Source organism: Rhea americana, unplaced genomic scaffold (genome assembly GCF_003343005.1).
Source record: "Rhea americana isolate MKP2758 unplaced genomic scaffold, rheAme1 scaffold_154, whole genome shotgun sequence".
NCBI classification, from domain to species: Eukaryota; Metazoa; Chordata; class Aves; order Rheiformes; family Rheidae; genus Rhea; species Rhea americana.
The window spans coordinates 1,174,488-1,189,233 of NW_028185639.1; the positions used below are offsets into that span (position 1 = coordinate 1,174,488).

A 14,746-nucleotide genomic window follows, 5' to 3' on the forward strand; every position below is an offset into this window, starting at 1 on the left:
ATGGGAATAAAAAGAATTTAAAATAAAGAACGTGGGCTAAGCTCCTGAAAGTCACGCTGCATGTCAGGAGTCCTTTACTTTTATATCTATATTGAACATTCACAYGGTTTTCACTAAGTATAACATCAAAAAATGTCAAGCTTGTCTCCAGCTAGCCCCGAAGCCTGCAGCTGACGTAGAGACCAGCTAGCAGGGAACGCCGCATCCAGGAGGGAGCCTCAGTGCATGGAAGGAGACCCAACGGCACGGGAACTSCTGAGGCTTTGGGAGGCCGCGCTGTGCATTAGAGACCTGCACTGCCTTTGAAGGGGAATCTTAGAAGACCGTTGTTAAGACTTCCTAGGTCATTGCAGATTTCTTCTCATCTCTGCACATGGAAAAAGGACGCTGAGCAAGACTCAGGTGCACCCCCATTTGCAGCTGCTGCACTTCTTTGYTCAGCTTTGCTCTTCTCTCGCAAATCAACCTTCCTCCTTAACTAGATTTAAGTGCATAAAGCATACTGCRGCCTGACAATTAAGCTACCGTGGCGTATTTTCACCATAATCACACAGCTTTTTTACCCCTGAACTTAGCACTGTAATTAACAACGATGTGTTCCTGTCGTCGCTGTAATGCTACCAAAGGACGCGCTGCAGACTGGTGAATAAAGACCTCTGATTAAAGAGATTTCTTTAAGACTTCACTGTAGGTAGAGTCGCATAAATAATTCACAGTACAAAAGTAAAGGTGCAAGAGCAAAATTGTCTGGGGTATATTACAGAGGCTGCCTGTATACAGTTATAAACACCTTATTAAAAACAGAAATAGTGTGAGAAGGAAGAGGGAGAGGGAGAGGGAAAMGGGGAGACTGATTCACTCCGTAAGAAGCTATGGGCAAGAAATAGTAAAAATTAGTTTTCTAAAGCTATTTGGAGACCAAGCTTCATTAATCTCACAGGAAGTTTMAGCAGGTTTAAATTTTTGACTCTAAAATGGTTTAGGTGCACACATCTAAATGCTCAATTTCTTACAGTCCCCGCAACATCCCTGTAGGTCAGTCGTTCCTCTCCCCACAGCCTCACTGCTCTTGTCTGTTTGAGATCAGCCTCAAACAACCCATCTGACTGACTCACAGCTCCTGCCCCGTCCCCCCTTGCCCGGGATAAGCGTGGGGTTTTAATGCAGGCCGTGTCAGAAGCTGCGTACTAGCAGCGCTGYGCTGCCTCAGCACCTCGGGGTGCAGAAGGCTCTGCTCAGGGTGCAGAGCACCCCGCACCGCCCAGTGCGGGTCCAGGTCTCATGCTGCCACCACTGCTTTAAAGAAACACGGCTTCCCTTGGCACAGCCTGCTTCTGCTCGCACCGTTTATTTCAGTTTTTTTACTACTGCTTATTTTCTGCTTTGATCACATTTTCTGCTGTTACCTGCCAAACGCTCTGYTTCCCTTCCAGAGAACATGCCTCCCTGAGCAGGTTTCTTCTTCTATGACCATGGCTTCCCATTCCCCTGCTTACTCTCCTGGAGATTTGTAACAGGCTTGGAAGAGCAACCTGGAGAAGTTCTGTTTCTAGTGTASCACAGCACATGCTATACTCCCAATGCAAACTTCAGAGAAAACTTGCTTCATCATTTTACTTTTCAAGTATATGGCCAACACTGTCCAAGAGATGCTATTTGCCCCTACTCTGAAAATATAGTTTCTTTGGTATAGAGCAAAAAGGCGAAAAAAAAACCCTGGGGTGTTTCCTCAGACAAGCTGAGGAGTGAAGAGCCGATCACCCACACCTTCCAGAAGCAAGGACTTGCTTCTTAGGCCAGTATATTCGCTTCTTGCAGAYCTGGCACTGCCAGGAGCACTGCTGGAAGCTGCTCCCCAGCGAGCGCCAGGGACTGCTCACACGCACACACCTCTCTTCTCATGCCGCTTCCTTCCCTGCACAYGAGGCAACTCCTTAGGTCCACTTATTTGCAGTGTATTTCTGCTGGGTTGGCTTGTTTTTCATCTGGTTTAAGCCACTGCACTATTTTGCAGCTTCTTCCATTYCTCCATAAGGCTGATTCAGGCTCAACGGCATTCCTGGTCTCCAATTTTGCTAATTCTTTGACATGCTTTCCTCCACTCTTTACTTGGGATTCTTATTAAATAGCAAGTTCAAGATCTTGGCCCTGATCTTCAAGACRCTTAATGGTCTCAGCTCTGAATATGTATAGAATTATGTGAAGCTTTGTGAGAGTAGCAGTTAACAATTCCACTTCTCTCGTACCTACTATTACCCCCCCCCCCAAAAAAAAAGAAAAAAGAAAAACTACTTGAGAACTCAAAAATAAGTTCAAAAATAAATCCCTACCAGAACCCAGGACCATTGCAAAATTTACTACTTTTGTCCTAGAAATAAAGACAATTTTATCAATGTTGTCTTCATTAAGAGAGAAGGATTTTTGTGTGCAATCGTGAGCAAAATACCGTTGTGACAACTGCGACAGGCCCAGCTTGGTGGCTTTCTKCCACCAACACTCAGTGCACTAGCTCAATTGTGCAACAATTTCTTCTGTGAAGAAACAACGCTGAGGCCACGGGACGCCGTGCGCCGTGCGAAGCTCCATGCGAGGACACCTGCTGCTTTGGTGGGATTTGTGTCCGCGCTGGATACGTTAGCGTGCGACAGAGCTGCCCATGCCGACACGCCAACCTACAGGGCACGCGGGCAGTTTGCTTTCCTACGGCACTTTASAGACTGATGCATGGAAACACCTTTATTACTGTTATTTGTTCTTAATTATGATTCTTACTTTGATTGTTTTTCCAATTGAGATAATGACACCTTGTAGCAACCTATAGAAAACAGTGTGATCTCCTGAAAAACATTAAAGAAAAATCCATACTACAGTGAAATTGCCATTTTTCTGTTAAATAATTTGCTGGCAGCAAATCAAACAAGACAAACAGGGAGAGACATAYGTGTTTTGTATTTTCAAGAAAAAGCTAGAAACAAAAATATAATGGGTCATCTTATTTACMTTACTTGTATAGATGTGAAAATATAACGATCACTCTTCCAAAACTATGGCACCCCAGTAAGCCTAGCAGTCATCTGCTTTACGAAAACTATTGACCAAATRTCATGCTAGCCTTTTAATAGTCATCAAAAGGCTTTATACAGTCAAATCATCATTCAACACGATGGATAAAATCAGGAGGATTTGTATTTTCACCTCTACCAATAAGAAGATTATGGCATATATTTTATACGAAATATATCAGAAGTCACGATTTCAGTTTTCAACTAGCAATCAACTGCACATCAGTATGGCTCTTGCACAAATCATCATCTTTCTGTCAACGCATTTTTTAAATAGTGGCAATATTTTCCCCATCAGACCTGCTTTCAACAAGCAAGTGAGTTAATGATCCTAAGGAGGAACATGTAGGTCTTTAAGCAGAGGACCAGCACTTCAGTGGATGGTGAAGGACAGTAGGTGCTTCCCAAAACCAAACCAAACCAAACTGAAAGAGAAACTTCGAACTGAAGTAAGTCAAAAAAAATGCATATGAACTTTCCTTCAGTTTTAAGTTGTCTGTATTGCTGAAAATTTCAGCAATTTCCARACAGAAAYGCAATACTCAGTAAAACAAATTCARCCAGAAGATCTTATTCAAGATAGGTATAACTACCTCAAAAGGAGCCTACAGCTCGATGTATGGACTGGTCTCGCCCAGCTAACCAAAAAASATTTTATGAAACTTACATTTTAGCTGTGGGGAGACCTTGATGCACACACAGAGTGAACACTTAGCTGAATAAGTAATAGTTTTTATACAAAAAAAATCCGTATGTGATCAAATACAGTACTAGTACATCCATCTCTAATATGCAGCCCTCCAACATCTCCACGACTGTGCTAATATTCCCCAGGTATAAGAGATCAGATAAACTACACCAGTACTGAAACCTATTAATTCTTGACAATTCCCAGAATGTTTTATTAAATATGCCTTTCAACATGTGTTCYTACCCATGTGACAATAAATATAGCTAGACAGGGCTTGCTGTTACCTCTTGCTTACTGCTGTGTATATTCAAGTGAGYGAGAGGAAGCAATTTGTTTAGTCCAATAGTAATATTTCACCTCTATTAACAGAGTTCCTGTCTTCACAATAATGACAGTATTGCAGTAAGAATTTCATGCAATTAGGAAAGACRGTCACAATTTTCCATCAAAAACCGATCTCTTTCTAATCGTGGTTTGCGCTGTGGAAACGCGAATCTAAATGAAGCCTTGACACTTTTTCCAGCCTTTGGGAATAGCATTTCCCCTCCTTTCAGTACAACACACATACATTTAGATGACAGGGGATAAAACAGTTGCATCATACTACAGCATAAAGCTTCCTCTGAGACTTAAACCAAAGAGGTTTAATGGAGCAACTAGCCAAGAGATAACCGTATTATCACTGAAATGCTTGTGAATATCACTGGCGTGGGAAACGAAAAGCYGAGGGACATTTCAGAAACTCGCCTTTCGTATTATCAAATGCAAAGCGACTGCCAATTGCCAGACAGAGCAAACAGGATCTGAAACCTTCTGAACACGGTCCTAACTGGTTGAAGCAAAATCCATAAAATCTGAGCTGATTTTTAAGGGTCCCCCATTACCATGTAGTATGGAAAACGATTTGGCTGGAAGTAGACAAATATGTAACATATGCTTCCGTAATATAATCAGTACACTGAAACATAAACACACCTGCTAATGTCTGCTCCATCAGATTGGTTGCCATGAAAGTCACRGCTGGTGCAGATACAGCAGTTACCCTGGTGACTTGAGCTGGCATCAAAGGATTCATGTGAGCGTCCACTCTAGAGGCAGAACCTGCAGTTAAAGCACAAGGAAATCAGTTTGTTCCCCTACTAAACAAAACTGCCTTTATAAAACTCACATTTTTTTCCAGCCTATTTTCATAGTTCCTATTTTTTCCCCTGCTGCTAAACATACTGATGCAAATTCAAACATTTCTCTCTAAATATCTAAGCACATGTTTAAAGCAATAGGCTTTGCRTTTATTTGAATTACTGGTCTTGTCTGGCCAATATATCTACAAAGGCATTGACTCTCRGCAAACAATCACAGCTGGAAATTTAAATTAATTACTATGTAGTCGCCTAACAAGAATTTACAAGGATGTATTAATAGACTGAGAACRTACATACAATAAGATCAGTTTTCTCATTACACACTAAATAAGGCACCTCCAATTTCAATTATAAATTACTCAACACAAACTGTTTGCAGCCCTTCTCACTCACAGAAAATATTTTGCAAATAATCTGAAACAAGAGCTTTATCCAAGCAAATCACAGTCTTCTCACAAACAAGTCACAAAAGAGAAAACCACTAAAATGATCAAATACATTATTTATGATAAATTAGTCATTCAAGTCTGCTGCCAAAACTATGCTAATGAAACTAGGCTACTTAATCCTTGAGAATTTGTGGCTATTGCTAAATCTGAGGTCAAAAGTTGAGCATTAGTTTTGCATTATCTGTGAGTTTAGACACTAAACCTTCTTTCAGAAATGAAAGGACACCTTCACACCACCTCATTTTGGACATAAATTTAGGTGTCTCACTAGCAGTCTCTTTATAGCCACCTTTTCAAGACTGAACTGACTGCAGGAATCTATCTTTACTTTAAGACAGACTCTGAGAATAACATTTTTTTCCTGAGTACAATTCAACATCTGAGGAACTTACAACACTTTTGTTTCACTAAATACTCTTATGYTCTCTATCACACCACTGTTATCCAGACTTCTCCATACTATGAGTATCATGGCTCATTTTGGAGCCTCCACTCTTTATTATAACAACTCACCTATATTCTATAAACTTTTTCATTGATTTTTGCTCCTCAGTTTCCAAGTGTCAAAGCAGATTAATAAACATAACTCTCACTAACATAGAGAATACAGATCTTCTTTTTTGAATGCAACTAAAACGTTTTTCTTCCTCAAAACTATAGTCGTGGATGTCAGCTGGTGTGGGGATAGCACAAGAGGGCATTTCCTCGCTGATCTGAGCCATAAAACAGCAAATACGGAGTTAACATGGAGACTTTTCAGCTGGGACCAGAAGTATCCTAGTGCCTTCTGGAAGCTGCCAGAGATACACATTCTGTTGAACATAATTTGAATTACTTATGAGTAAAACGAAATATTCATTTTGAAATTCTAGTAATTTCTTCTCTCTTGTCTCCCACCTCAACAGCCAGAAGAGAGCAGTGGAAGCTCCAATCTCTCCAAGAAAAGATATATCTGAACAATTGGTAATCATTGCAATTGTTCAAATGAACAAGTAGAAACTTGGGCTACAGAAAACCCAGTGTATACCAGTGAGAGACCCCCAGAAATGCAAACATAATAAATCTTGTTAAAGTAATAAGGTCGAACAGAATTAGAAAGTCATATTCCTATCAAATGACGGAGGAATCACCCAGGGGAAATTAAAGCTTTATCAAAAATAATAGGTATCGTCAATAAAAGTAGGAGGTATTGGAAGCTTTCGGAGTCGGGATCAGGATCCTAAGGCCACGGTATGTCAGAGAATGCATGTTCACGGTATCAGCTTGCCATTAGCCAGGGYATCTTAAAGACATTAGGAGCTAAAGGATGATTTATTCATTTTACATTCATTTTCTTCCGTGCTTTAGAAACCATGACCTCAGAAAACCATGATCCAGCACGTAAAAGCCAAACGAGTGTACAAATGCGCTATTTTAAGAATAACAATTCTTAAAAGTGCCATGGACTCAACAGGCGTTTTGTTCCRAGAGCAGACGACTTTCTTCGATACAGTTCGCAAAGCTACTTGTCCCTTWCCAAACAGGTCTGGAAAGATACCGAGTTACTCTAACAAGAGGCCCAAGTCTCGCCAGGGACAGTCCCTACGGCGCGGGACGCGGCTCGGCGGGCGACGGCGCTGCGCCCTCGAGCTCGGCCCGCGCACTTCCGCGCAGCTGCGGCGCGCTGCGCCCAGCCTGCACAGAAGCGGCTCCCTCTCATCTGCGCTTTTTTTTTTAATACTTTGCAACTTTTCAACATAAAAAAGGTGAGAAGGATTATTATTGTCAATAAGCCGGGAGGATCCATTTACTAACCTGCTACTTGCTATTCACTTCCTCTCCTAAGAGGATCTAATAAATCCTCACTATTCAGACCATAAAAATACAGTATTATTTCTCTTCAAGATTTGACAGCATTATTCAGATCACTCTCTGAACTTCTGGCTTCACTGGTTCAGAATCAGACCTTTAGAGAACTGAAATGCCACCTTAAGATGAGTACTGCACAAGCAAACAAGACCTGCTACATGCATACGTGCACATTTTCATATGCTGATATATCACCAAGGAATACGTGTGCACACAGCAAGAAGCAATGGGCCTGAAAGCTGTCGTGTAATAATATATTAGATCTTCAGATTTTTGTTTTGCTGCCCTCCTCCTAGGACACTTGAAAACCAAATGAATGTAGAGCATATTTAATATATTTAAGGGGCTTCTCACTCCTCATGCAAATGAAGAGTGCATCCAAACTTCACTCGTCGTGCACTTGTGTCGTCTAGTACCTACGGTCTGACCRCCTGAAGGCGAAGCTCATAGAAGACGGCCCTCCTAGAGGAACGATTAATTAGAAACGCTTTGTGGTGACAGCCCAGTTGCTGTAAAYGGCAGAAAGCAGCAAAAGAGAAAACAGTGCAGGAACTACTTTAAGCTTCTGGCATAGCAGAGATTTGTAYAAGACAGACAAATAAAAAGACTAAACATCTCAACACGTACATAAAACTCTATACACGATGTACAAATCTTCCTAGGCAATTGCTTTTAGGTTGTGTGAGCATATATATAAGTATATATACATACACATGGCCATATACAAAGGGCACTTGTCCCTACAGCAATCTGAATGGGTTTCCTCTGTATCTAGAATAGGACTCACTAACATACGGACCAAAGGAAATAACCACTTGGGAAAGTAGCAGATATCATAGATATGTACGCACAGACTTGCCGGGGCAGAGAGCAACAGTTCCAAAACAACCAGTGATATTTTAAACAATAAAGAAATACAATTAGGTATTCCTATTAGATATTATGCAATCTGCAGGTGACAGCTGCCCACTTCTCATAGAAACCCAAACAGGAACACGCTTGGAGATAGCACTAGAAAGAGAAGCAAGCACTTTCACAACCGGAGGAGAAGAACAAGGATCTCTGCAATCCACTAAACACCATGATGAAGCAACACTTTGCCTTTTTCTGAACATTTTCCTCCCCAGGACAGAAGAGCAGCCTGCTGAMAATTATCCTTGCAAAGTCACCAAGGGCTACCTGGAGGAGATATCAAGAAGCTTAACTGCAAGCAGCTGCAGGAAAACACACCAGAAAAGGAAACATTGCACTATTTCTCCTTACTGCTAGCAACTGAATCAGAAAAGAGAAATTCCTGCAAGAAATTATCAGTTGCTTGAGTAAGGATTTACCTACCAATGTACTATGATAAATTTAATCCACATATACTTTGAAGGMAGGATTGTAAATAAAGCATTTACAGACAAGGACTAGGATACTGTGGTGCTTGTTCTGCTATCTACAGTGKAATACTGTAACTGGAGGCAGTTTTAACTTGGCCACCTCTAACAAGACAGTGAACTACTTCCTAGCCTGAGCTGATGTTCGGACCACTGGCAGCACTGGTTCTTTTTCTTTCTGCTTCTGTCAAATCCCCTGGCAAAACTATTAACTTTGATGGGCTCTCTGGAGCTACAGAAGCGCTGAGGAACCATCGATTTTCACGTACATTCTGACATTTGAGTCTCAAGTGCCTCTAATTACATGAAGCAATCTGCACGCACCAGAGCGTTCAAAGCACTCCCCCCTCCCCCATTTTTATGAAGATAGCCAGTGGTATGCACATAGGAGTAGAGTAAAATTCTGTTTTTCATATATGTGGAGACTWTTTCTTAAACTAGGATTTATATATGCATCGGAGATGTACATTACTACACAATTAATTCCTTTGATAAGATTCCTTTTACAGAACAAGGGGCATTTGGTGTTCCTTGGCTTTTCACGATCATTTCAATGACAACGAAAAAGACATCTTCATTCTACCATTTTCAGAGGTACCAGAGAKAGGTTAAAACAACCTTTAGCCTTCTAGTCTCTGCTGATTTTGGTGAGGTATCTGCTTACCCAATGCTTTGCAATCTACAACAGAGAAGACTTGGAAAAGGAATGCAGCCATTTTTCCAGAATGGCCATCTTTAAAGATAACAAGAAATCCAGAAATATTGGACATGAGCATGACGGGGCATCTCATGCTTGTCCTTTTCCACCTTTCAATTTGTAAGAGAAGGCGAAAAGGTTCACACCTACAGATTCGAACTTGCCACTGTGGTTTCGCCTACCCAATGTTTTGGTCCAGGTACGTGTCTGGCTGCTGAAGAACTTGCCTGATGGGGTAGGTTTGTCTTGGAGAATCCTCTRTGCCTTGGACAAACTCTGTAACAAACCGTTACCTGACCCCAAACCTGACCCTCAATCATAGCTTGGTATCATGACTCGCACAAGAGCCAAGAGAAGAAAACTGCAGTTTACTGAAAACTGATTTAGAATGCAGATGAGAAAAACACACAAGTAAAACAAATACCACAAATCCCATGGCTTGCATTTTATTTGATGCTTACAGGAGATTGTACTATAGTTATTCTGACCATGGAGTGTGTAACGTACAAATGGACTAGGTGTGCAGATACATGAAGGTTCACACGCAACTTCTGAGGCGTTCAGGGACACCAATTAAATGCAAGCACACATGCAGGTAGAGAAATGAATTTCAGTATACAGCCTTAGCTCTGTGCACCTAAAACTGGAATCGCTTCAGAACATGTGCTTAATTATCTCCTTATGGTTAGACATACGCCATTTGAGATTACCTCTGCTCATTTTGTTAACATAATGTATGTTGTATGTTGAAACATGGCTTTCCATTGTATAACTTGTAACTGCTTTTTACCTGGATTTACATTCACATTCAGGAATAAAAAAAAAAAAAAATTCTTAGTGCAGATTTCAATGCGATGGAAGCAGTTAGCTCACAGCTTCCACCTTATTTCAGTCAAGCATTTTATTTTATTTATTTCACACACACAGACCAAGTTCAACTGCTTCATTTAATTATACCTTCTGCTCACCAAATAAGCTTGAATGATTTAAGGCAATCATAACCTTAAAGGAATAAATATTTGTGCTTTTTAGTACTTTGCGTTCATAAAAAAGCAATCTTTGCAATAGATTGATTTGGAATACAAATGCCAAATAAACTCCAAGGATTTGGTTTAATATCATAATCCAACATAAGCTCTCAATATGAACTGAAAATAACCTGGCCTGGGATAATACCTGAACAAGAACCATAAAGAACCTACACACACCCACACATACTACGTGCATTTTAYGATTAAGTTCAGGCAAATTTTATTGTATACCGATACTGAGAAGGRGGAGGATAAAACTGTTCTTTTCCATGAAGTCTCTGATTATTGTTAAAACCCAGGAAGAGGGACTAACTAGTAAGTCATGCATTTTAAGAACATCACTCCATCTTTAAGGCCATTTCAGTGAAGATACATTCCACTTTCACCTAAAAATACAAGTAACCTACATCTCAGTTTGAGAACAACAAAGACGTTACAAGGACAAACGAGGACACTATTAGACGAGCTGGTGGTTCAGAAAGCTGAAGATCCAATGCAAGTGATATCCTGCCCTGATTTGCATGCTTGATGAATACACACTGATTTGCATCTCCTGACTGCTGGAACATAGGGCTGACAAGGCTGCAGGGATGTGGACATTATTACTGTGCAGGTTGGGTATGAAAGCCGTATGGAAGTATTCACATAACTTTGCCTTTTCCCTTCATCTCTGCCTCTTATTCTGAACCAGCTAGCATACCCCTGAGGTGTTGAAACAGGAGAAAAATATGAGGGGATTCTTCTATTAGTAGAAAATACTCTGCTGGAGRGCAGTGATATCTGATCTGCTTGCCGTCCATGGGCTCTGGCCTCCACTCACGTGCAGAAAGTGGAAAAGGTCCTGGGTGCCCCCTCAGCCCCCTTCTCCCTGTGAATCCTGCAGCCATGGTAAAGGCAGGAGCCCCAGCGTGCTACCAAGAAGAGGGCGGCAGGACCACGGCAGGCACGCAGCTTCCCGGAACAGTAAGCTGCTGTCGTCCCCTAATTTCCACGTAAAGCCAGCAGTGACATTGATGGGATGGATACCTGCTGTGCAGAGAGCTGATTTATCTTTCCATCTCCACGCAGTAATTACGTAGGAGAGCTGGCCCTGCTCCTGGGAGGGCAGCTTTGACGTGGGCTGTATCTTCAGCACTCCCCTATGCCACGCCACCCAAGCTAGGAGCTCGGCGCACGCTCAAGCATTTTGCAAAATGATGGTTTAAAACACYGTCCTGTGCAAGAGGAGCGCAGAAGGCCAAGCCTGACGGCCTTGCTGCTTGAATTAGGGTAATAGGAGACAATGCGGATGTTTGGGATATCTAACCATCACCCTTACGCTGCTGCTTAAACATCTGAAGAACAGAGTAGGAACATCCTCATTGCATAACTGAGCAACAGCACCTTGCCTTTAGCAGAAAACAGTTCCCAGAGGTATACCAGGAGTCCAAAGCAAGTTAGATACTAACAGGCAAACAAAAAAAACAAAAAAAACAAAAAAAACAAAAAAAAAAAAAAGAAAAAGAAAAGAAAAGCAGAAGCTGGAGTAAAGCATTTGGTAAAAGATACTCCTTTCTGTCTTTCATTTCTCAGGATTTTTCTAGACAGATGACTAACTTCTTCACCTTTGTTATTTCTAACTAACAGTATTACAAAGCTCTTTATTTTCCACCCTGTATCGTAAAGACAGATCACTTTGCTAGCTCCCTCGTCGGCTTGCTGGTGGCCAAAACAGACCTTAGGAGAGGGAGCAGATAAATCACTACAGTTCATGCTCTAGTTTAAAGGATAGATTTTCTGGGCGAACCTATTTTTTATAATGCTTAATCTATGCCTTAAGAGACCTATCATTTATCATTACTCTGTTATACAGAGCAAGGATGTTAACGAATCCATGTTAATACAAGTCAGACTGCCAACAGCAGAACAGCACGACTCGAGATYAGCACGAATCACAGCTAGCTAAGGCATCAGACTTTGTTGCTGTTGCTTTTAGTTTCAATTCGTGCACGCTCCAATTAAATCAGGGAACTTAAATAGTAATTTCAGCATATTTTTGTTTACATTAGGAGTTTGGCAGGGGTTTACGTCTTGCTCTCCTCATTGTGCTTTGAGACGCCTATGAAAGCAGCGCCTTCCCAAAAGGAGAGGGGCCACGTAATTTGTTTTAATGCATTCATACTGAAAATACATGTAGCACAGGCCTAATCTTGAACTCAGTGAAGTTAACCAAAGTCTTTCAGTTGAGGTTCATGGGCATTGATTCACCCTTTTAAAACCAAAGCTTTTCCTTTTAAAATTCATTTTGTCTCTTCCTAAGTCACAATTTATTCTATGGGAGAAAAGATATTAATGCATTATTGAACAACATAGTTTGTCATTTATATTTATTTTATCTGAATACATGTCAGAACTTGTTTTTATTAATAGCACTGTAAAAGTGCGTTATGAATGGAACCAATTCTATAGGAAAAAGTCTTTCCTAGGTGACAGCAAATACACTGTGCATGTAATTATTCTATATATTCTAATAGGCACAGCAACTATACTAAAGCTCTCAGTCTACATCAGAACCTGTTAAGACCATACCTATAAGAATTCCTAAAATTCAACCATATTGTTGGAATGCTTGTTTGGCGAGAAAATATGAAATAGGAATTATCTTTCAAAGAATTACTTGTGTTTTTCTGAAGAAAAGGTGCGGAGGGTCGGAGAGGYATACTATTATTCAACGCCTCCGAAGCAATTAGGGGCACTTTCACCCCGCGTGTGACAAGAAGACTGAGTGCTGCACAGAGGTAGTGGCTAATTGGTACTTTTATTTATGAGTTTGCAGCGTTTGTGAAGTTCCCTGGCTGTTTCTGACGCAATTACTTTCACTGATGCTAAGTTTTATAAACCGAGATAGTGGGCGAGTGAAGCTTTGCTGCCTGCTATGGAACACACAAACGTAATTATTTATGTGCTCGACTACGTACAAAACACCTCAGAAGAAGATGTGACTATCTGACCAGAGTGGGGGATTCTTAGTATGAAAACAGCAAACTTTGTTTATCTGCCAAGCAAAGAATTGTAGTTCTGCATTTCCATTTATACTGCCACAAGCAAAGACCAGGCTTTTGGGTCAGGTAATTAAAAGCAAATAAAGACAACATACAGCTTGTGACTTCGTTGGTTTAGCCTGTCTGACTGGGGAACAGTCATAGTTTTCAGTACTAATTTAGTTGTGAGGATTATTTTTTCCCCAGGATAAGCAATTTAAGGCCTCCATCTCCATACCCTTACGTGTGCAAGAAACATGCAGATATTTTCTTTAAAACTATAATTAAAGAAAATGACCAAGCTATCTATCAAACTTTAGAAATTTTAAGTTGTAGATGCTGCTCCGGGAGCACAACTTTTCATGTGGGAGGCTGCAAACACAGGTTTGGAGATATAAAAATTGTAGCTGAAGACAAAAGCAAGCCTAGGAAGCACTTACTGTAGACAGTGCCCCAGGTGCGTGCGGTAAAGCAATCCGGCCCAGAGAAACGCCACTCGTCCCTTTGCTGCTGGCAGCTGCTGTCGGGCCGTGTCTAAAGGCTCTCGGGGGGCACCTGCGCCTATCTTGGCGTTTCAGCATCCCCCACTCCTGGAGAGCTCACAGAAACCATCGCAAAAGCAAATGACAATTACTGCAGCTTATTTACGATTCACATTTTGAATGGAACTCAGCACATTTTGCAGCCCACCTTGAACTCTTGGGCACAAGAGTGGGTCCATCGCACGGGAATGCCATTGCATGCCACTGCTGGAAGGGCCCACACGTGATACCACCTCCCGCTCACCACCAGCACATCGGGCTGCTACTGGGAAATGGGAACCAAAGTGTCGCAGGAGAGAGGGGCGCGCAGCCTGTATTTTGAAGACGGCATGAGTCTGCAACAGCTGCCCTTCACATGAGCCTTAGTAAGGGTGACTGTGTTACAACTTACTGAAGAATAGAACCATGCTTCTCTGAAAATCTTTCAGTATATTTGAARTCTATAACAAACACAGCAAGCCCTTTTACTCTACTGAACTCTGCTAATTTCAGCAGAGGTTTTCTTTTTTTGTTGTTTTTGAAAGACATGATCACCACAGCTGGTGCATCAGTCTTTGCTTTATCCGGCCTTTGCACAGGCAGAATCCCAAGAGCGGAAACAAAGTAACTAGCCCTCTGCCACGATTTACCTTAACCACTCACAGACAGGATACCTCAACGCTCTGCTACATGTACCCCTGCCAAAAAGCTCTCTTCTCCCTTCAGTGTCCAAGGGCCTCTGAGATCAGCAAGGGATGGGGATTCTGGAGAAGCTTGTAACAGAASAAGGATCATATATTGCCACTATTGCTCCCATCTGCCCAGTTAGTAACAAAACAGCTGAAAATTGAAAAGAAGTAAACTCTCTTGGTCTTTTTTCTTTTTTTTTTAAACAGAAAACATAGT

The 14,746-nt window shown here is 41.4% G+C and overlaps 1 protein-coding gene across 1 annotated transcript in view; it reads right to left on the minus strand.

The window, feature by feature from the left end:
• The window catches only part of TCERG1L (transcription elongation regulator 1 like), a 147,999-nt gene that overhangs the window by 36,622 nt on the left and 96,631 nt on the right, over positions 1-14,746 (minus strand). The window contains exon 7 of the mRNA XM_085299795.1: positions 4,729-4,854. Within this exon, the coding sequence (XP_085155921.1) occupies positions 4,729-4,854 (126 nt within the window). The remainder of the gene's footprint in view (positions 1-4,728; positions 4,855-14,746) is intronic.